At 46.7% G+C, this 23,266-nt stretch overlaps 1 protein-coding gene across 8 annotated transcripts in view; it reads left to right on the plus strand.

Annotated features, from left to right (window-relative positions):
• Positions 1-23,266, plus strand: part of ptpn13 (protein tyrosine phosphatase non-receptor type 13) — a 149,944-nt gene that overhangs the window by 84,773 nt on the left and 41,905 nt on the right. For all 8 annotated transcript variants that reach the window (XM_082960578.1, XM_082960577.1, XM_082960585.1 and 5 more), the window contains 14 exons: positions 1,919-2,011; positions 2,989-3,085; positions 9,393-9,618; positions 10,508-10,582; positions 11,498-11,672; positions 14,030-14,180; positions 16,352-16,490; positions 16,723-16,875; positions 17,427-17,609; positions 18,176-18,338; positions 18,585-18,736; positions 18,861-19,007; positions 19,201-19,340; positions 21,900-22,012. In XM_082960578.1, coding sequence (XP_082816704.1) covers positions 1,919-2,011; positions 2,989-3,085; positions 9,393-9,618; positions 10,508-10,582; positions 11,498-11,672; positions 14,030-14,180; positions 16,352-16,490; positions 16,723-16,875; positions 17,427-17,609; positions 18,176-18,338; positions 18,585-18,736; positions 18,861-19,007; positions 19,201-19,340; positions 21,900-22,012 — 2,007 coding nt within the window. The remainder of the gene's footprint in view (positions 1-1,918; positions 2,012-2,988; positions 3,086-9,392; positions 9,619-10,507; positions 10,583-11,497; positions 11,673-14,029; positions 14,181-16,351; positions 16,491-16,722; positions 16,876-17,426; positions 17,610-18,175; positions 18,339-18,584; positions 18,737-18,860; positions 19,008-19,200; positions 19,341-21,899; positions 22,013-23,266) is intronic.

Genomic DNA, 23,266 nt, shown 5'->3' on the forward strand with positions numbered 1-23,266 from the left:
CAGCCAGCCAACCCTGCCTCTAATCCATCTAGTCAGATCTCCTCACACAGCCAGCCAACCCTGCCTCTAATCCATCTAGTCAGATCTCCTCTCACACAGCCAGCCAACCCTGCCTCTAATCCATCTAGTCAGATCTCCTCTCACACAGCCAGCCAACCCTGCCTCTAATCCATCTAGGCAGATCTCCTCTCACACAGCCAGCCAACCCTGCCTCTAATCCATCTAGTCAGATCTCCTCTCACACAGCCAGCCAACCCTGCCTCTAATCCATCTAGTCAGATCTCCTCTCACACAGCCAGCCAACCCTGCCTCTAATCCATCTAGTCAGTGCTCCTCACACACAGCCCTGCCTCTTTCCCTGCCTGAGGCTGTTAAAACTAGAGGAATATTCACAACACTTTGCAGCGTAAAGCTAGCTGGCTTCACCTATTATTTATGATATTTTCTATCTGATTATAGAGACTTTTCATGACATCTTTCCATGTTTGTTTACTTGCCTGGCATGAGTTATTTGTATTTCTTACTGTTGTCTCAACAGGTTTAATGTGTTTGTTCACAAACGATTTTGGAGAATCAAATTCCCCCAGCAGTTGAAAAGGAACCGCTGCTCTGAGTTCTCAGGCTGTGTCCCAGATGGAACCCTATTCCCTATATAGTGCACTACTTTAGACCAGAGCCCTATAGAACCCTATTCCCTATATAGTGCACTACTTTAGACCAGAGACCTATAGAACCCTATTCCCTATATATAGTGCACTACTTTAGACCAGAGCCTATAGAACCCTATTCCCTATATAGTGCGCTACTTTAGACCAGAGCCCTATGGAACCCTATTCCATATATAGTGCACTACTTTAGACCAGAGCCCTATGGAAACCTATTCCCTACATAGTGTACTACTTTAGACCAGAGCCCTATGGAAACCTATTCCCTATATAGTGCACTACTTTAGACCAGAGCCCTATAGAACCCTATTCCCTATATAGTGCACTACTTTAGACCAGAGCCCTATGGAACCCTATTCCATATATAGTGCACTACTTTAGACCAGAGCCCTATGGAAACCTATTCCCTACATAGTGTACTACTTTTAACCAGAGCCCTATGGAACCCTATTCCCTACATAGTGTACTACTTTTAACCAGAGCCTCATTCTCACCACCACGTGTGGACTCCATTTCCCCTGAGTTAGAACGTCTTCACTGCTAATCAGTCAAATCCTCTTAAAATTAATTAATTAAAATGTATTTGGTCGTGACATAAAATATGGCATCTTGGATCAAACTAGTTTTTCTGTGTCAAAATGAAAAACCTACTTTGGATGATTGTATAGCCATAACAGTGATGCTGTGTCTACAGATGTGTTGGAGCTGTGAAAGCAAAACTTGACTATGATGCAGTGACTGTTCTCTCATGAAAATTCACTGAGTCTACAAAACATTAGGAACACCACCCTATTTTTGCCCTCAAAACAGCCTTCATTTGTCAGGGCATGGACTCTACAAGTTCTCAAAAGCGTTCTATCAGGAAGCAAATTGACTCCAGTGCTTCCCACAGTTGTCAAATTGGCTGGATGTCCTTTGGGTAGTGGATCATTCTTGATACACTGGAAACTGTTGAGCATGAAAACCCAGCAGCTTTGCAGTTCTTGACACACTCAAACTGGTGCGCCTGGTACCTACTACCATACCCCGTTCAAAGGCACTTTCGGCTTGCCCCATTAAATCTTTTGTCTTGCCCATTCACCCTCTGAATGGCACACATGCACAATCCATGTCTCAATTGTCTCAAGGCTTAAAAATCCTTCTTTAACCTGTCTCTTCATCTACACTGATTTTGAAGTGGATTTAACATGTGCCATCAATAAGGGATCGTAGCTTTCATTATAATAACTCTGATTTTAATGTCTATCTTTCAGATCCTCTCCACTCCCATCGGAGGTACCACAGTGACTACAGCTCGTCCAGTGAGAGCCCCTCTGTTGCATCCTCCGACACTGACTACAGACAAGGTAGCATATCATTCAAGCCAGTCCTTTTTAATCTTTAGAATACAAAAACTGCATGTTCGTTACACACAAGGTGTTTCAAATTCCACAGCGAAAGAGGAAAATGTGCCGTTGAATGTAGATTCGTTATGAGTCATGTATCTTAAAGCCAGAGCTGACTATCCACCAGTGGTGGAAAAAGTACCCAATTGTCTTACTTGAGTGAAAGTAAAGATACCTTTTTAATAGGAAATTACTCAAGTGAAAGTCACCCAGTAAAATACTACTTCAGTAAAAGTCTAAAAGTATTTGGTTTTAAATAGACTTAAGTATCAAAATGAAATGTAATTGCAAAAATGTAAAATGAAAAGTAAATTATTTCAAATTCCTTATATTAAGGAAACCAGATGGTAGAATTGTTTGTGTTTTTACAGTTACAGATCACCACGGGCACACTCCAACATAATTTACAAACCAAGCATTTGTGTTTAGAGTTGCCAGATCAGAGGCAGTAGGGATGACCAGGGATGTTCTCTTGATAAGTGCGTGAATTGAACCATTTTCAGTCCTGCTAAGCATTTAAAATGTGAGAAGTACTTTTGGATGTCAGAGAAAATGTATGGTGTAAAAAGTACATCATTTTCTTTAGGAATGTAGTGAAGTAAATGTTGTCAAAAATATAAATTAAAATACAGATACCCCCAAAAATGACAAAAGTAGTACTTTAAAGTATTTTTACTTCTGTACTGCTATCCACTTCACGTCCCCCTCATCTTGGAAAGGAAATTATATACAGCTTAACTGCACTCCCAGCAACCTCACTGACACACGAAGCTGCTGTTAACCGAATGTGTGATACCTCTGATTCGTCTGTTCCACTTTCACCGTCACTACCCGACCAACTCCCCTCGGAGCCTGCTGCCCCTCGGAGCCTGCTGCCCGTTGGCGCGTGCTGTAGATCATGTGATGTAACTTGATATATTTTATTTCTTCTGTTTCAGTTAAGAAACCAGAGGAAGCGAGACGTTACAGCTCCCAGTTGGCTCTCTCAGACCATCACGGCATGTCTCTCACCAGCCACAACGCACACAGACACAGGTACATCCCTGCTAAGAATTACACCTGAGATGCAGGTATGTCCGTTCCCAGAAGAAGATTCACCTGTGCTTTGTTCATTAGGATACGCAATGGAAGAAAACAGTCCGAAACAGGGAGGTACCATCTGAACATGTCCAATAGCAAAGGCTCCTTTTTCGTTTTTCATTACACAATGTTTAAAACAAAAAAAAAGGTTGTGCTATGGTGTGCCTTAATGAAAACAACCCTTCACCCGACTGCACTCTCTCCCGTCTCACATTCCTAGTGTCCAGTCAAATGTCTGAGTCCTGCTATAGAAACGTGTGTTTGTGTTTGTGTGTGTGCACACCCTGCTCTATAGCATTTAGATTATATATCCAGCAGTATGTGGACACCCCTTCAAATTAGTGGATATGTCTATTTCAGCCACACCTGTTGCTGACAGGTGTATAAAATCGAGCACACAGCCATGTAACCTCCATAGACAAAACATTGGCAGTAGAATGGCCTTACTGAAGAGCTCTGACTTTAAATGTGGCACCGTCATAGGATGCCACCTTTCCAACAAGTCAGTTTATCAAATTTCTGGTCAACTGTAAGTGCTGTTATTGTGAAGTAGAAACATCTAGGAGCAACAACAGCTCAGCCGTGAAGTGGTAGGCCACACAAGCTCACAGAACAGGACCGCCGAGTGCTGAAGCGCATTAAAATCGTCTGTCCTCGGTTGCAACACTCACTACTGTGTTCCAAACTGCCTCTGGAAGCAACGTCAGCACAAGAACTGTTTGTCGGGAGCTTCATGAAATGGGTTTCCATGGCTGAGCTACTGCACACAAGCCTAAGATCACCATGCACAATTTCAAGCGTTGGCTGGAGTGATGAATCACGCTTCACCATCTGGCAGTCCGATGGAGGAATCAGGGTTCGGTTGATGCCAGGAGTACGCTACCTGCCCCAATGCATAGTGTCAACTGTAAAGTTTGGTGGAGGAATAATGGTGTGAGGCTGTTTTTTGTGATTCGGGCCAGGCCCCTTAGTTCCAGTGAAGGAAAATCTTAATGCTACAGCATACAATGACATTGTAGACAATTCTGTGCTTCCAACTTTGTGGCAACTGTTTTGGGGAAGGCCCTTTCCTGTTTTCAGTATGACAATGCCCTGTGCACAAAGCTAGGTCCATACAGAAATGGTTTGTCGATTGGTGTGGAAGAACTTGACTGGCCTGCACAGAGCCCTGACCTCAACCCCATCGAACACCTTTGGGATGAATTGGAACGCCGACTGCGTGCCAGGCCTAATCGCCCAACATCAGTGCCCGACCTCACTAATGCTCTTGTGGCTGGAAGGAAGCAAGTCCTAGTAGCAATGTTCCAACATCTAGTAGAAAGCCTTCCCAGAAGACTGGAGGCTGTTATAACAGCAAAGGGGAGACCAACTCCATATTAATGGCCATGATTTTGGAATGAGATGTTTGACGAGCAGGTGTCCACATACTCCTGGTAGTGTAGTGTATATACCGTGGCCCAGGATACATACCTTTAGCTGAACATTAACAGGTGTCTATCTCAGGGTGCAGCTATTCTCAAACCGCTCACGGTGCACAAGACAGGGGAAACGGAGAGGTATGGAAACACGTCAGTCCGAGTTGAGTTATTTATCAGGATAAAGGTTAAATAAAAATCTGGAAATGTATATCATCCCGTTTTCAGTTATTCACAGCTGTTCCAGGGTAAGGTGTGCCTCCTAAAGGGTCATGTTTTTTTTTTTACTTCCTGAAGCAGTCTTACCCATTAGCTGTATGATGTTTTATCTATGGCCCTCCTGCACCCTCTGCTGGTTAATGTATAACCTGGCTCTATGGTCTAGTCTTTTATTTCAGTTTTTTACCTTGATTTAACTAGGCAAGTCAGTTAAGAACAAATTCTTATTTACAATGACGGCCTACCGGGGAACAGTGGGTTAACTTCCTTGTTCAGGGGCAGAACGACAGATTTTTACCTTGTCGTTACCTTTCGGTTACTGGCCCAACACTATAACCGCTAGGCTACCTAGTCTAGGTGTGTCTCAGGAATGGTACACTTTTCCCTATATAGAGCTCTGGTCCAAAGTAGTGCACAATATAGGGAATAGGGTTCCATAGGACTTTCAACCAGAGCCCTATATAGTGCACTACTTTAGACCAGAGCCCTATGGAACCCTATTCCCTATATAGTGCACTACTTTAGACCAGAGCCCTATCTCTCTGTGTGTGATATCAGTGTGACACACACGGTCGGCTGCAGGCTGGCTGTAGTGTGGTGGGGTGTGGTAGGTTAATCAGTGCCAGTATGATTTCATAATTGATCCTGTGTGTAGGCAGACAGTTTGGGCACAGGGCCATGGAGTGGAACGACACACACTCACCGAACAGCTGTTCTGGCGCTTTAGATTTTAGTGACGCAGTGCATTTGGAAAGTATTCAGAACCCCTGGACTTTTTCCTGATTACTGCCTTATTCTAAAATTGATTAAATAGTTGTTTTTCCTCATCATTCTACAGACAATACCCCATAATGACAAAGCAACCAAAAAAAAGACATTTTTACAAACCTGAAATCACATTTTACATACAGTGCCAGTCAAAAGTTTAGACACACCTACTCATTCAAGGGTTTTTCTTTACTTTTACTATTTTACTACATTGTAGAATAATAAAATAACACATATGGACTCAGAGTAACTAAAAAAGTATTGAACAAATCAAAATATATTTGATATTCTTCAAAGTAGCCACCCTTTGCCTTGATGACAGTTTTGTACACTCTTGGCGTTTTCTCAACCAGCTTTATGAGGAATGCTTTTCCAACAGCTTTGAAGGAGTTCCCACATATGCTGAGCATTTATTGTCTGCTTTTCTTTCACTCTGCGGTCCAACTCATTCCAAACCATCTCAATTGGGTTGCGGTTGGGTGATCCAGGTCATCTGATGCAGCACTCATCACTCTCCTTGGTCAAATAGCCCTTACACAGCCTGGATGTGTGTTGGGTCATTGTCCTGTTGAAAAACAAATGATAGTCTCACTAAGCACAAATCAGATGTGATGGCGTTTTGCTGCAGAATGCTGTGGTAGCCATGCTGGTTAAGTGTGCCTGGAATTCAAAATAAATCACTGACAGTGTCACCAGCAAAGCACCATCACACCTCCTCCTCCATGCTTCACGGTGGGGACCACACGTGCGGAGATCATCCATTCACCTACCCTCTCACAAAAATCTCAAATTTGGACCAAAGGACATATTTCCACTGGTTGAATATCCATTGCTCGTGTTTCTTGGCCCAAGCAAGGATCTTTATTTTATTTTACTCGTGGTTTCCTTACAGCAATTCGACTATGAATGCCTGATTCACGTGGTCTCCTCTGAACAGTTGATGTTGAAATGTGTCTGTTACTTGAACTCTGAAGAATCTGAGATGCAGTTAACTCTAATGAACTTATCCTCTGCAGCAGAGATAACTGGGTCTTCCCTATCCTGTGGTGGTCCTCATGAGAGCCAGTTTCATCATAGCGCTTGATGGTTTTTGCGCCTGCACTTGAAGAAACTTTCAAAGTACTTGACATTTTCCGTATTCACTGACTTAAAGTAAGGATGGACTGTCGCTTCTCTTTGCTTATTTGAGCTGTTCTTGCCATAATATGGACTTGGTCTTTTACCAAATAGGGCTATCTTCTGTATATAATATATTTTGACATGTTTTACACTGTTTTTTGCTTATTACATGATTCCATGTGTTATTTCATAGTTTTGATGTCTTCACTATTATTCTACAATGTAGAAAATAGTAAAAATAAAAACCCTTGAATGAGTAGGTGTGTCCAAACTTTTGAGTGGTAGTGTAAGTATTCAGACCCTTCACTCAGTACTTTGTTGAAGCACCTTTGGCAGTGATTACAGCCTCAAGTATTCTTGGGTATGACGCTACAAGCTTGGCACACCTGTATTTGGGGAGTTTCTCACATTATTCTCTGCAGATCCTCTCAAGCTCTGTCAGGTTGGATGTGGAGTGTTGCTGCACACCTATTTTCAGTTCTCTCCAGAGATGTTCAAGTCCAGTCTCTGGCTGGGCCATTCACGGACATTCAAAGACTTGTCCCAAAGCCACTCCTGCGTTCTCTTGGCTGTGTGCTTAGGGTCGTTGTCCTGTTGGAAGGTGAACCTTCGCCTCAGTCTGAGGTCCTGAGTGCTCTGGAGCAGGTTTTCATCAAGGATCTCTCTGTACTTTGTTCTATTCATCTTTCCCTCGATCCTGACTAGTCCCCTGCCGCTTAAAAACCTCCCCATAGCATGATGTTGCCACCACCATGCTTCACCGTAGGGATGGTGCCAGGTTTCCTCGAGACGTGACGCTTGGCATTCAGGCCAAAGAGTTCAATCTTGGTTTCATCAGACCAAAGAATCTTGTTTCTCATGGTCAAACTCCAAGCGGGCTGTCATGTGCCTTTTTACTGAGAAGTGGCTTCCGTCTGGCCACTCTACCATAAAGGCCTGATTGGTGGTGTGCTGCAAAGGTAGTTGTCCTTCTGGAAGGTTCTCCCATCTCCACAGAGGAACTCTGAAGCTCTGTCAGAGTGACCATAGAGTTCTTTGTCACCTCCCTGACCAAGGCCCTTCTCCCACGATTGCTCAGTTTGGCCGGGCGGCCAGCTCTAGGAAGAGTCTTGGTGGTTCCAAACTTCTTCCATTTAAGAATGATGGAGGCCACTGTTTTCTTGGGGACCTTCAATGCTGCAGACATTTTTTGGTAGCCTTCCCCAGATCTGTGCCTTGACACAATCCTGTCTCGGAGCACTACGGACAATTCCTTCGACCTCATTGCTTGGTTTTTGCTCTGACAACAGTGGGACCTTATGTAGACAGGAGTGTGCCTTTCCAAATCATGTCCAATCAATTGAATTTACCACAAGTGGACTCCAATCAAGTTGTAGAAACATCTCAAGGATGATCAATGGAAATAGGATCCACCTGAGCTCAATGTTGAGTCTCATAGCAAAGGGTCTGAATACTTATGTAAATAAGATGTTTCGGTTTTTTATTTTTAAAACATTTGCAAAAATTAAGGAACGGTTTTCGCTTTGTCAATATGTGTAGATTGCTGAGGATTATTTTTTATTTAATCCATTTCAGAATAAGGCTGTAACGTAACAAAATGTGGAAAAAGTCAAGTGGTCGGAATACTTTCCTGTGTGTGTGTGTTTCATATGTTTCTCTTATCTATCATCTCTAAGACCAGTAACCTAATGTCCATAAAGTTTTTAATGGCGTATGTTAAACTATCCAGTTTTATGTATGTGTGCAGGCAGATTTGCTATGGAAACAAGATGTCTTTTCTCCATGTTTTAGTTGCTTGGGGGATTTTAGAACAACTTTTTAAGTAAACTTTTTGTGGTGGAAGAATGAAAGAAGGTGATACTCGTGGCTAGCGACTGGCTAGCGTGGGAGCTCAGCATGATGATGATGAGAGAAGGTGATACTCGTGGCTAGCGTGGGAGCACAGCGTGATGATGAGAGAAGGTGATACTCGTGACTAGCGACTGGCTAGCGTGGGAGCACAGAGTGATGACTCAATCACCATGCATGGCACTGTTTGAATGACTGACCATCTGTGGGCTAACACAGTGGTCAAACACATCTGATCTGTAGCAATCTCAATGAAGAGACATTCCCACATAAGTCTAGGCTCACTGAAGCCAGGAGAGTTGAACACTGCGGCGCCCGGGGAACACCAGGTGAAAGCTCTGATCCCTTATTGATGTCACTTGTTAAATCCACTTCAATCAGTGTTGATGAAGGCGGGAGGAGACCGGTTAAAGAAGGATTTTTAAGCCCTGAGACAATTGAAACATGGCTTGTGTATGTGTGCCATTCAGAGGGTGAATGGGCAAGACTAAATATTTAGGTGCCTTTGAACGGGGTATGGTAGTAGGTGCCAGGCGCACCGGTTTGTGTCAAGAACTGCAAAGCTGCTGGGTCTTTCACGCTCAACAGTTTCCGTGTGTATCAAATATGGTCCACCACCCAGCATCCCTGTAGAGTCCAGGCCCCGACGAAACAAGGCTATTCGGAAGAGCAACTCAATATCAGGAAGGTGTTCTTAATATTTTTGTACACTCCGCGTATATGCTTGTCTAGTTCATGTAGAGTAAGTAATCATGGCAGTTCTATGTATCTTATTTCTATGTCCTCCCCATGCAGGCTGTATGAAGGGGCTGCGCACATATGAATGTCTGCAATGTATAGTATGGAATCGATCGTGTCCGTTCTGTTGTGCATTTCAATCTGTTTTTCCCCAGGCGGTATGAGGGTGCAGCCGACGAGGGTCTGATGCTCCAGAGACGTGAGGAAGAGGTTCAGAGGCTCCAGGCTCACCTGGCTAACAGGCTGTCCAGGGCCTCCCTCTACCCAGGGGACGACCCCCGAGCCAGCCTCTACACTGGGGATGAGCCCCTGGCACGCACCTCCATGCTGGATCTCCGGGACCCTCTCAATGCAACGCTACCACACCACCGCAGACCTAAGGTAGCCTACCGCATAGCAGACCTAAGGTAGCCTACCGCATAGCAGACCTAAGGTAGCCTACCGCATAGCAGACCTAAGGTAGCCTACCGCATAGCAGACCTAAGGTAGCCTACCGCATAGCAGACCTAAGGTAGCCTACCGCATAGCAGACCTAAGGTAGGCTACCGCATAGCAGACCTAAGGTAGGCTACCGCATAGCAGACCTAAGGTAGGCTACCGCATAGCAGACCTAAGGTAGGCTACCGCATAGCAGACCTAAGGTAGGCTACCGCATAGCAGACCTAAGGTAGGCTACCGCATAGCAGACCTAAGGTAGGCTACCGCATAGCAGACCTAAGGTAGGCTACCGCATAGCAGACCTAAGGTAGGCTACCGCATAGCAGACCTAAGGTAGGCTACCGCATAGCAGACCTAAGGTAGGCTACCGCATAGCAGACCTAAGGTAGCCTACCGCATAGCAGACCTAAGGTAGGCTACCGCATAGCAGACCTAAGGTAGGCTACCGCATAGCAGACCTAAGGTAGGCTACCGCATAGCAGACCTAAGGTAGGCTACCGCATAGCAGACCTAAGGTAGGCTACCGCATAGCAGACCTAAGGTAGGCTACCGCATAGCAGACCTAAGGTAGGCTACCGCATAGCAGACCTAAGGTAGGCTACCGCATAGCAGACCTAAGGTAGGCTACCGCATAGCAGACCTAAGGTAGGCTACCGCATAGCAGACCTAAGGTAGGCTACCTACATCTCAGGCCTACAGTAGATCTAAACCAAAGCTGTCTCTTTGTGAAACGGCTGCTGGTGTGATTTTTAGATGGGGAGAACAAGTAGGCCTACATGGTGCAGTCTGTGTGTGTAACCTCTTCTTACTCTGTCTCTCGTCCCTATTGCAGAATTTCTTTGGTCCTGAATTTGTGAAGATGACCAGCGAGCCATGTGTTGCCTTGACGGTTCCCTCTTCAATAATGGTGAGACTCCTCAAGGCGTTTCTGATGGGTCCAAACAGAGCAGACTGATTTCTAGCCCGGTGGTTGTGGGAGTGAGGGTTCTGTCAGTGTAGTGGAATACATCCTAACCTCTCCTTTAGCTCTGGGTTCAAACAGAAGGCTTTCATTTTGAATCATTTATCTCTGCTTGATAGAGCTGGCCTGGCTACAATGGAACCAATGAAACCCTGCCTACCTAGAACCTCCAGGCATGCTCAATCAAACTCTCCCAAACTATAAAAATACAAATAAATATCCTGCTCTGGAGAGGAGAGATCCCAGGTCTGGTGGTCAGTGCAATGTACTGTCCCTCTTCTGGTGCAGGGCAATGTACTGTCCCTCTCCTGGTGCAGGGCAATGTACTGTCCCTCTCCTGGTGCAGGGCAATGTACTGGCCCTCTCCTGGTGCAGGGCAATGTACTGGCCCTCTCCTGGTGCAGGGCAATGTACTGGCCCTCTCCTGGTGCAGGGCAATGTACTGGCCCTCTCCTGGTGCAGGGCAATGTACTGGCCCTCTCCTGGTGCAGGGCAATGTACTGGCCCTCTCCTGGTGCAGGGCAATGTACTGGCCCTCTCCTGGTGCAGGGCAATGTACTGGCCCTCTCCTGGTGCAGGGCAATGTACTGGCCCTCTCCTGGTGCAGGGCAATGTACTGGCCCTCTCCTGGTGCAGGGCAATGTACTGGCCCTCTCCTGGTGCAGGGCAATGTACTGGCCCTCTCCTGGTGCAGGGCAATGTACTGGCCCTCTCCTGGTGCAGGGCAATGTACTGGCCCTCTCCTGGTGCAGGGCAATGTACTGGCCCTCTCCTGGTGCAGGGCAATGTACTGGCCCTCTCCTGTCCCATATCTCACCCTAAATGATCTCTCTCCTGTCCCGTGTCATCTCTCTCCCCCAGAACAAGCGTGGGAAGCTGGATGAGGTCCAGAGGAAGGTGGGGGTGGTTCTGCTGACCGGCCAGAAGCTGGAGCTGAGCTGTGACATCAAGGCTGTGTGTAAGGATGTGTTGGACATGGTGGTGGCTCACGTTGGACTGGTGGAGCACCACCTCTTCGGCCTGGCCTGCCTCACAGGTATGGTATGGGTGGAGGGTTCATCCTGTGTGTGTGTGTGTGTGGTGTGTGTGTGTGTGTGTGTGTGTGTGTGTGTGGTGTGTGTGTGTGTGTGTGTGTGTGTGTGTGTGTGTGTGTGTGTGTGTCAGGGGCTGACTCGGACAAGAATTCGGCCATGACATTTTAACCACACCAGCTCACATCCCTGCATGCGGCGGCAACTTTTCCTGCAGTTGCATTTTGAAATGTTATATGATCAGAACGCATTTTTCTCTCGAGCGCATGCGGGGAGAGTAGAGAGGCTCGCTCATTACAGCAGCAGACGAAGGCATGGGCTGGGAAGACACTTTCATTACAGGAATCATGGAGGATAATGCACTTTACTGTTTGAACAAATCGTACTTTTAAGCCCCCCCCCCTCAAAAAAAACTAAGTTTTGAGTGAGATGACAACGTAGAATGGGCTCTTTCTACATTTCTAGGCAACCTTACCGTTTTTCATGATCTTGGCTGTCTAACTGATGAGTCAGAGCAGCTCTCTTTGCTGATTCTGCGTTTGACTTGTGAATGTGAGTTTATGTGGCCGTAGGCTGCGCTATCAGAAAACCGGGCCGGCCCATCTTGGTAGAGGGGTCAGCCAAAGTATCATTATAGATTAGTAGAACCTTTTAGAAATTGCGATTTTGTGCGTATCAATTTCGAACCAGCCCACTCAACATGCCCACTCAATATGACCAATCTGTTCCTGCTGGATGTGTGCTCTCCTGCTGTCCTGCTGGATGTGTGCTCTCCTGCTGTCCTGCTGGATGTGTGCTCTCCTGCTGTCCTGCTGGATGTGTGCTCTCCTGCTGTCCTGCTGGATGTGTGCTCTCCTGCTCTCCTGCTGGATGTGTGCTCTCCTGCTGTCCTGCTGGATGTGTGCTCTCCTGCCCTCCTGCTGTCCTGCTGGATGTGTGCTCTCCTGCTGTCCTGCTGGATGTGTGCTCTCCTGCTGTCCTGCTGGATGTGTGCTCTCCTGCCCTCCTGCTGGATGTGTGCTCTCCTGCTCTCCTGCTGGATGTGTGCTCTCCTGCTCTCCTGCTGGATGTGTGCTCTCTTGCTCTCCTGCTGGATGTGTGCTCTCTTGCTCTCCTGCTGGATGTGTGCTCTCCTGCTGTCCTGCTGGATGTGTGCTCTCCTGCTGTCCTGCTGGATGTGTGCTCTCCTGCTCTCCTGCTGGATGTGTGCTCTCCTGCTCTCCTGCTGGATGTGTGCTCTCCTGCTCTCCTGCTGGATGTGTGCTCTCTTGCTCTCCTGCTGGATGTGTGCTCTCTTGCTCTCCTGCTGGATGTGTGCTCTCCTGCTGTCCTGCTGGATGTGTGCTCTCCTGCTGTCCTGCTGGATGTGTGCTCTCCTGCTGTCCTGCTGGATGTGTGCTCTCCTGCTCTCCTGCTGGATGTGTGCTCTCCTGCTCTCCTGCTGGATGTGTGCTCTCCTGCTGTCCTGCTGGATGTGTGCTCTCCTGCTGTCCTGCTGGATGTGTGCTCTCCTGCTGTCCTGCTGGATGTGTGCTCTCCTGCTCTCCTGCTGGATGTGTGCTCTCCTGCTGTCCTGCTGGATGTGTGCTCTCCTGCTCTCCTGCTGGATGTGTGCTCTCCTGCTCTCCTGCTGGATGTGTGCTCTCCTGCTCTCCTGCTGGATGTGTGCTCTCTTGCTCTCCTGCTGGATGTGTGCTCTCTTGCTCTCCTGCTGGATGTGTGCTCTCTTGCTCTCCTGCTGGATGTGTGCTCTCCTGCTCTCCTGCTGGATGTGTGCTCTCCTGCTGGATGTGTGCTCTCCTGCTCTCCTGCTGGATGTGTGCTCTCCTGCTCTCCTGCTGGATGTGTGCTCTCCTGCTGGATGTGTGCTCTCCTGCCCTCCTGCTGGATGTGTGCTCTCCTGCTGTCCTGCTGGATGTGTGCTCTCCTGCTGGATGTGTGCTCTCCTGCTGTCCTGCTGGATGTGTGCTCTCTTGCTCTCCTGCCCTCCTGCTGTCTGTTATAAACCAACATCCAGACACTTGTTGATTTTCCTGCCTACTTTCTGACTGCAAGTTTTCTTAGTTATTTTCAGTGTGTCTGTGTAAGTGTCCAGCTCATGCTGACTTATTCCTATGTTATCGCTCTCTCGCTCTCCCCACTCCTCCTTGCCCCCCTTTCTCCTCTCACCTCCCTCCCTGCTGCATCGCTCCCTCCCTCTACTTCCTCCTCTCCCTCTCTCCTCCCTCCCTGCGCCCTCCCTCCTCCTACTCTCTCCCCTCACCCTCCATCTCCTCCTCCTCTCCATCTCCCTCCTCCTCTCCCTCCCTCCCTCCCTCCCTCCCTCCCTCCCTCCCCCTCCCTCTGTGTCTCTTTTATCTAGACAATGAGTTCTTCTTCATTGATCCCGATGCCAAGCTGTCCAAAGTTGCTCCTGAGGGGTGGAAGGAAGAACCCAAGAAGAAGAAACCAGACATCCAGTTTAACCTATTCCTACGCATCAAGTTCTTTCTGGATGATGTCAACCTCATTCAGTAAGACCATGGGGCTATTTATCTTCTCAGAGTATGAGTGATGATCTAGGAGCAGTTTGATATTTTAGATAATAATGATTACGAAGACATGGAGAGAAGGGGACCTGATTCCCCACTCTTACTCCGGGACAGGCCCTGTCCTCCGTAAAGGAAGACAATGGAAACATGTCTGCCCACTTCCTGTCAGTGGAGCTCGGGCCCTTATTCATAAAGCATCTCAGAATAGAAATGCTTATCTAGGATCGCTTTTGCCTTTATTGGTCGAGTTGGTAGAGTATGAGGCTTGCGACGTCAGGATAGTGGGTTCGATTCCCGTGAACAACCATATCTAAAATGTTTGCACGCATGACTAATTCGCTTTGGATAAAAGAGCCTGCTAAATGGCACATGTACCAGTCAAAAGTTTGGACACATCTACTCAATTGTTTTCCTTTATTTTTTATTATTTTCTACATTGTGGAATAATAGTGAAGACATCAAAACTATGAAATAACACATATGGAATCATGTAGTAATCAAAAGTGTTAAACAAATCAAAATATATTTGAGATTCTTCAAAGTAGCCACCCTTTGCCTTGATGAGAGCTTTGCACACTCTTGGCATTCGCTCAACCAGCTTCATGAGGTAGTCACCTGGAATGCATTTCAATTAACAGGTGTGCCTTGTTAAAAGTTCATTTGTGGAATTTCATTCCTTCATGCGTTTGAGCCAATCAGTTGTGTTGTGATGCGGTAGGGGTGGTATACGGAAGAAAGCCCTATTTGGTAAAAGACCAAGTCCATATTATGGCAAGAACAGCTCAAATAAGTCATGGACTGTCGTTTCTCTTTGCTTTAAGACCTAAAGGTCAGTCAATCAGTAAAATTTAAAGAACTTTGAAAGTTTCTTCAAGTGCAGTCGGGAAAAACAAATCAAGCGCTGTGATGAAACTGACTCTCATGAGGACCGCCACAGGAAAGGAAGACCCAGAGTTACCTCTGCTGCAGAGGATGAGTTCATTAGAGTTAATGGCACCTCAGATTTCAGCAAAAATAAATGCTTCACAGAGTTCAAGTAACAGACACATCTCAACATCAACTGTTCAGAGGAGAAAGAAACCACTACTAAAGGACACCAATAAGAAGAAGAGACTTGCTTGGGCCAAGAAAAATAAGCAATGGACATTAGACCAGTAGAAATCTTTATTTTGGTCTGAGTCCAAATTTGACATTTTTGGTTCCAACCGCAATGTCTTTGTGAGACGCATAGTAGGTGAACGGATGATGTCTGCATATGTGGTTCCCACCGTGAAGCATGGAGGAGGAAGTGTGATGGTGTGGGGGTGCTTTGCTGGTGACACTGTCAGTGATTTATTTAGAATTCAAGGCACACTTAACCAGCATGGCTACCACAGCATTCTGCAGCAACACGCCATCCCATCTGGTTTGCGCTTAGTGGGACTATCATTTGTTTTTAAACAGGACAATGACCTAACACACATCCAGGCTGTGTAAGGGCTATTTGACCAAGAAGGAGAGTGATGGAGTGCTGCATCAGATGACCTGGCCTCCACAATCACCTGGCCTCAACCCAATTGAGATGGTTTGGGATGAGTTGGACCGCAGAGTGAAGGAAAAGCAGCCAACAAGTGCTCAGCATATGTGGGAACTCCTTCAAGACTGTTGTAAAAGCATTCCAGGAGAAGCTGGTTAAGATAATGCCAAGAGTGTGCAAAGCTGTCAAGGTAAAGGGTGGCTACTTTGAAGAATCTCAAATATAAAATATATTTTGATTTGTTTAAAACTTTTTGGGGGTTACTACATGATGCCATATGTATAGAAAAAATAAAAACCTTTTGAGGAGCTGTGTCCAAACCTTTGACTGGTACTGTATATACAGTACCAGTCAAGTTTGGACACACTTACTCATTCAAGGGTTTTTATTGTTACTATAATAAAGAATGCTGTGGTAGACATGCAGGTTAAGTGTGCCTTGAATTCTAAATAAATCATAATAATATGGACCCTGGTCTCAGATCTGTGCCAAGCATGGCAACAACCAATAGGACTATACAGCACAAACAGATCTGGGACCAGGCTAGTCAGAGCCTTTAGCTGAAGTGAAATAAACCCTTGGTTAAACAACAATAGCCTGCTTCAGAATAAAGTATCCGTACTGTGCTCCACTCCAGACACACCATGACAAAACACCAGTACTACTTGCAGCTGAGGAAGGATATCTTGGAGGAGAGGGTGTGCTGTGACATGGAGAATGCCATGCTCCTGGCATCCCTGGCTCTTCAGGCAGAGTTTGGTGACTACCAGGCAGAGGTAGTAATCCCTCCTCTACAGTAGTAGTATAGTTATTATACAGTGTTTACCACATTGACATAATGGGGTGGTTTCCTAGACCATATTAAGCCCATCCTGGACTAAAAAGCGATTTCAGTTGAGGCTCTCCATTGAACATGCCTTCTTAGTCCAGGAGTCAGCTTAATCTGGAACCAGGAAGCCGACAGACCCTATATGTGAGGGCTACAATTATACCATCTGTTTCTTCTAGCTCCATGGAAAGACGTACTTCAGAATGGAACATTACATGTCTGCCTCTGTGCTGGATAATATTGACCAGAGCTCCATCAAGGAAGAACTGCTCAAACTACACAGCACATACTATGGAGCCACAGAGGCAGAGACAGAGTTTGAGTTTCTCAAGGTAAGTGCCCAGATGGCTAGCCTAGCCTGGTCCCAGATGGCTAGCCAAGCCTGGTCCCAGATGGCTAGCCTAGCCTGGTCCCAGATGGCTAGCCTAGCCTGGTCCCAGATGGCTAGCCTAGCCTGGTCCCAGATGGCTAGCCTAGCCTGGTCCCAGATGGCTAGCCTAGCCTGGTCCCAGATGGCTAGCCTAGCCTGGTCCCAGATGGCTAGCCTAGCCTGGTCCCAGATGGCTAGCCTAGCCTGGTCCCAGATGGCTAGCCTAGCCTGGTCCCAGATGGCTAGCCTAGCCTGGTCCCAGATGGCTAGCCTAGCCTGGTCCCAGATGGCTAGCCTAGCCTGGTCCCAGATGGCTAGCCTAGCCTGGTCCCAGATCTGTTTGTTCTGTCTTTCCAACTTGATAACAGATCTTCAAGATGGCGTGACTGAACTACTATGTCAAATGACGTAAAGATGCTGTAACGTCACAGGGGTGGAAACGTTATGGTGATTGTAATTATGATTAATCCCTGTTTTTAAAGACTCCTTTTTATCCTGTTTTCTTTCCTGAAGGCGAGCCAGAGACTGACAGAGTACGGGGTTCACTTCCACCGTGTCCTCCCTGAGAAGCGGTCCCAGACAGGTATCATGCTAGGGGTCTTCTCCAAGGGTGTCCTCATCTTTGAGGTCCTGAATGGAAACAGAACCCCAGTCCTAAGGTTCCCCTGGAGAGAAACCAAGAAGATTTCTTTCACAGTAAGTGTATTGCACTCTGAACTCCAAGCAGAGTTCAATTCCATCATTAAATCGTTTTATTTAAATGTTATTTAACCAGGTAAGTCAGTTAAGAACAAATTCTTATTTACAATGACAGCCTATGAACAGTGGGTTAAATGCCTTGTTCAGGGGCAGAATGACAGATTTTTACCTTGTCAGCTCTGGGATTCGATCCAGAAACCTTTCGGTTACTGGCCCAACGCTCTAACCACTAGGCTTCCTGCCGCCCTTTTTAATAAACATTTTGGGTGGGGCCGATGAGGTGATTTTTCATACTTATGTTAAAGGCTTTGAACTACTAGATAGGTGCTCTATAAATCCAATATGTTAATTCATCTCAACATTTCAAAAGACTTAGTCTATAAATGATAAAAGTGAAGCCTCTAGTCTGGTGTACTTGTTTCTCTCACTCATTGCTTTGTAATGTACCCTGTTTCTTTTCTGCATTGCTTTGTAAAATTTCTCCACTCATTGGAATGCAATTATTTTCCTGTTTCCTGTGTATTTCTCTCTCACACTTTTCGTATCCTTCCGTTTCTCTGCAGAAGAAGAAGATCTGTCTTCAGAACACGTCAGACGGGATCAAACACCTGTTCCAGACAGACAGCAACAAGACCTGTCAGTACCTGCTGTGCCTCTGCTCTGCTCAGCACAAGTTCCACCTCCAGACGAAGGCCCGACAGAACAACCAGGAGCTGCAGGACTTAGGTGAGACAGAGGGAGGTGGTGATCTTAACTACAGCATGTCTACATGAGCTTTGTCACATGTCCTCATCCTAAACAATAGAACAATTTAACTGATTCTGTTAACCTACTTATGGGGTGGAGACATAGTAAACATTTACTTTATTTTACACTTCAGTTATATGAATTATTGTATACGATTTAGCATTTAAGACCCCCTGATAATGTCTTCTCATAATATCCTAGCTGGTACTTCTCCCTGTTCCACAGAGAACTCTCCACTGAACCTCCTGCAGTACTCTCTGGGTCAGGGGGGGGTGGAGGGGATGGGGAGAGCCGTGAGCTCTGCCAGCCTGACCCCTAGCTCCTCAGCCCGCTCCGCACACTCAGACTCAGACCTGAAGAGGATTTCCTACTCAGAGGTAATTGATGTTTTACATCTTTAGAAATCCCTGGTCCAATCCCCAGTCCTCTATGTTCTTTGTGGTGTGTAGTTTTAATTACATCCATTTTTTTTGTGAAAAACAACAAATGTTTTTATCTCAGGTGGCCCTGAACAAGGCCCCTGGCGGCCGGCTCCATGCCCAGGAAGAGGTGCTCTTCCCTGGGTTCAACTCCGGCCTCGGCCCCCATCACCACCACCCTTCCAATGCCCGGCTAATGATGAGCAGATCACACCACAACCTGGGCCAGGTATGATGCCATTTAATCATGCTGTCTTATGGATGTCTATGGCACTTCTTATGGCTCCTGACTTTGTGTTTATTATTTTTGTTGTGTGTGTTTTTATCCACTGCTGTATGACATTTTCCCATCTGAGATTAATAAAGTTCCATCCAAGCAGCTATTAAAATATTTGAATCTATCCATGTATGGTTCTATCCAGGTGCCTGAATCTCCAGAGCACCGTACAGTCTCCTTCAACAGCCAGTCTCAGTCTGCTGTGAACCATGCCCAGCTCCTGGACTCCCACCATCGAGCCAGCTCCGATACAGACTCCATCTCTGTAGCTTACCAGCAGGATAGGTGAGTCGCCTATCCTTTAAGCGCTCACCTAAGCCTCTTCAGTTAAAGGGAGAGACCATCCCATGATATTGATTTAGAAGATGGATTACTGTATAATTTACGATAACAATAAAACATTTTGGAAAATGGTGTGTTTGTGTCTAATAAAATCATCACATTTTATTAGACACGTGCTTCGTAAACAACAGGTGTAGACTAACAGTGAAATGCTTAGTCAATAACAATACTTTTATTTATTGTATTTAACCTTTATTTAACTAGGCAAGTCAGTTAAGAACAAATTGTTATTTACAATGACGGCCTACCGGGGAACAGTGGGTTAACTGCCTTGTTCAGGGGCAGAACGACAGATTTTTACTTTGTCCGCTCGGAGATTTGATCCAGCAACATTTCGGTTACTGGCCCAACGCTCTAACCACTAGACTACCTGCCAGGCCAATCCCAGCTCTTGTCATGGGTTCTGCTTCATTCTCCAGCCTACTCTTCATTGAAAGCAGAATCTAACTTTGTCAGGCAATGTTTTGGTGCTCCATAGAAACAACCCGAGCTTTTGAATAAAGACGGTTATTATTGCAGCAGACAGCACTGTGTCGTCCTGACTGAGCCGGTGGCCATTTTTAACATGTAAATCTTGGTGGGGCAAACAAACAAATGGGGGGGTGGTGAATGCCAGCAAAGTCACAACACTAAACAATACATTAATTGCACTATAACGGTGACAAACGGTGCCCACATAAAGCTGTTCCAACAGCAGAGTCCCAACAGCAGTACCAACACCTTACCACTGCTACACATGGCTGTCAGCAGAGCCTTGAATGGCAGCGAAACAGTTCATTCAGCCTCATTTACTGCTTTCAAAAAAAAAATAAACATAGCTGAAATGGCTGACTTAAACAAATGTGGTTTCTACTGACAATTGAGATGTACAAACTATGGCATAAGAGGAGGACAAGCGGGTAAGAGGCAATCCGTAATTTCGATTAAGGCACTAATGCGCGAGGATGGACGTAGTCAATAAAACGATTTGTTCAGCACTTTTGAAATGTACAGCGCCAGAATTCAGAACATGGGCAATAGTGTTCTCCCTGTACACTAAGTCAGAAGCATAGGATAAATAAAGGGGTCATATAAGCAGACAATGAAAGCTCTTGCAATATTCAATGATTACATTTCTCTAAAACAGGCTTTAGGCTACATGTGCACCACCAAGTCAGAACAGTAGGCGAAATTAAGAGAGGAAAATAGACCAAATTATTAGGGTGAGGCTACTAACAGCTTACTACACAACATACACTTAGTATTACTTTCTTAGCTACAGTATACATATCTCCCTGGCATATTACATCATTTATGCAGCAGCATGCAATACATTTTTTGACTCGCCTTGTTGTGCTCACTTGAACAGGAAGGTGGTGCGGCGGTCCTTCGCAGGCAAATTTGCTTGCAGATAACCACTGATTCCTTCCAAACCACTCATTGTTGAATTTGTGATTTCGAACTTATTGTATAATGCTTATGGCCGATGTGCACTTCTAATGTAACTCTATGGCAGCACCCAAGGGGCTTGAATTTTCTAGCTCTACCCTTAGATTTGGCAGTGACATAGTGTCCCCATGAGTGACAGAACACTGAGCCAATCACAGTGCAACTAGAGAACATTACCAACCCCTACGCTCAGTATTTCCCGCTGGCTGCCCCACCACCACAGAAAGCACTGAGCTAGGCTGAAACACCTGTATTTTGGAGCTGCCTTACTCAAGAAAGCAAAAAAGAGATCATGTTTGTATGGAGGCTTTATCAACCTTTTTTTTATTTATTTTTTTGCATTGTTTGAAAACTGATATGTGACACGTATTAATGCCAAAATAACATGCAAAATAGGCAAAAAAAACGTGGCCCTCAGCCCCACCTGCCCTGAATGATGTGTCGTCACTGGACTGAGCTGACCTTAGAGCAGGGCAGGGGTTGCCTACCTTCAGCGCCACAGCAGACTCTTTACTATGTAATGTCTCTTCATTCTTTTGTCTGTGGATCAGTGAGTGTTCTAGTCTTTGTCTAGTCATGCCTTTAATTAGCCCTCTAGGGGAGGAGAGGAGAGGAGAGGGAGGGCCTTTTTGGTTCAGTGCTGAGTTGACAGTACTTTCTGTCTTCCCTCATATCTTCCTCCCGCCGGATTTTGTTTTGGGGCTTTTTGGAATGGAAGGACGTTCTGCTCTGTTCTTAAAAAGGCGTTTGGTTCTGACCCGTAAACTATAACAGGGCTTCATATTAACATCATGTTAATCGGTGAAGGGGTTTGTTGTATTCAGCCACAGTCTCTCTCTGTTGTTTTTGCTTCCAGACAGATTGTTAACTACCATCTGAATATGGAGTTAGTTCTATCCTAAGACTTTCTCTTTTAATACAGCAGTATAGTTTGGGCTGTCCTAGACCAGTTTGCCACCCCCCTCACCCTGGATTGAATAGTAACAAAAAGACCATGTTCTGTAGAGGCTCTGTAGAAGGGTGATAATGCTCTTTCTCCTTCCTTCCTCTCTCTTCTCTCTCTCTCCTCAACAGAAGGTTTGGCTCCTCAGCATCGCACGGCAGCACCGCCTGGAGTCTTAAGAGCTTCCAGAAAGAGTCTGACTCCTCCTCCTCCGTGGAAGAGACGGGACATGCTGATGTCGTAGGTCAGGTTCTTTTTCTGGTTGCTATGAGACATGCTGTGCTTGTCTTTCTGTTTTTTGTTGTTTGCTTTGACATTGGCCTTGGCTGTGCCAACACTGTCTGTCTGTGTGAACGTTCTCCAACGCCATGTATTATGACTAGTAACCATGTGAGGATGTTTCTTGTATTCAGGAAGGCATACATACCATACCCGTTTGTTCCCTTTCCAGGTGTGAGCATGCACCTGTCTCTCTCTCTGACTGGCGTCGGCACCTGTCTCTCTGACTGGCGTCAGCGCCTGTCTCTCTCTCTGACTGGCGTCAGCGCCTGTCTCTCTCTCTGACTGGCGTCAGCGCCTGTCTCTCTCTCTGACTGGCGTCAGCGCCTGTCTCTCTCTCTGACTGGCGTCAGCGCCTGTCTCTCTCTCTGACTGGCGTCAGCGCCTGTCTCTCTCTCTGACTGGCGTCAGCGCCTGTCTCTCTCTCTGACTGGCGTCAGCGCTTGTCTCTCTCTCTGACTGGCGTCAGCGCCTGTCTCTCTCTCTGACTGGCGTCAGCGCCTGTCTCTCTCTCTGACTGGCGTCAGCGCCTGTCTCTCTCTCTCTGACGGGCGTCAGCGCCTGTCTCTCTCTCTCTGACGGGCGTCAGCGCCTGTCTCTCTCTCTCTGACGGGCGTCAGCGCCTGTCTCTCTCTCTCTGACGGGCGTCAGCGCCTGTCTCTCTCTCTCTGACGGGCGTCAGCGCCTGTCTCTCTCTCTCTGACGGGCGTCAGCGCCTGTCTCTCTCTCTCTGACGGGCGTCAGCGCCTGTCTCTCTCTCTCTGACGGGCGTCAGCGCCTGTCTCTCTCTCTCTGACGGGCGTCAGCGCCTGTCTCTCTCTCTCTGACGGGCGTCAGCGCCTGTCCTCTCTCTCTCTGACGGGCGTCAGCGCCTGTCTCTCTCTCTCTCTGACTGGCGTCAGCGCCTGTCTCTCTCTCTGACTGGCGTCAGCGCCTGTCTCTCTCTCTCTCTGACGGGCGTCAGCGCCTGTCTCTCTCTCTCTGACGGGCGTCAGCGCCTGCTCTCTCTCTCTCTGACGGGCGTCAGCGCCTGTCTCTCTCTCTCTCTCTGACGGGCGTCAGCGCCTGTCTCTCTCTCTCTCTCTGACGGGCGTCAGCGCCTGTCTATCTCTCTCTCTCTGACGGGCGTCAGCGCCTGTCTATCTCTCTCTCTCTGACGGGCGTCAGCGCCTGTCTCTCTCTCTCTCTCTGACGGGCGTCAGCGCCTGTCTCTCTCTCT

The sequence above is a fragment of the Salmo salar genome, chromosome 13 (genome assembly GCF_965601325.2).
Source record: "Salmo salar chromosome 13, fSalSal1, whole genome shotgun sequence".
In the NCBI taxonomy this organism is placed as follows: domain Eukaryota; kingdom Metazoa; phylum Chordata; class Actinopteri; order Salmoniformes; family Salmonidae; genus Salmo; species Salmo salar.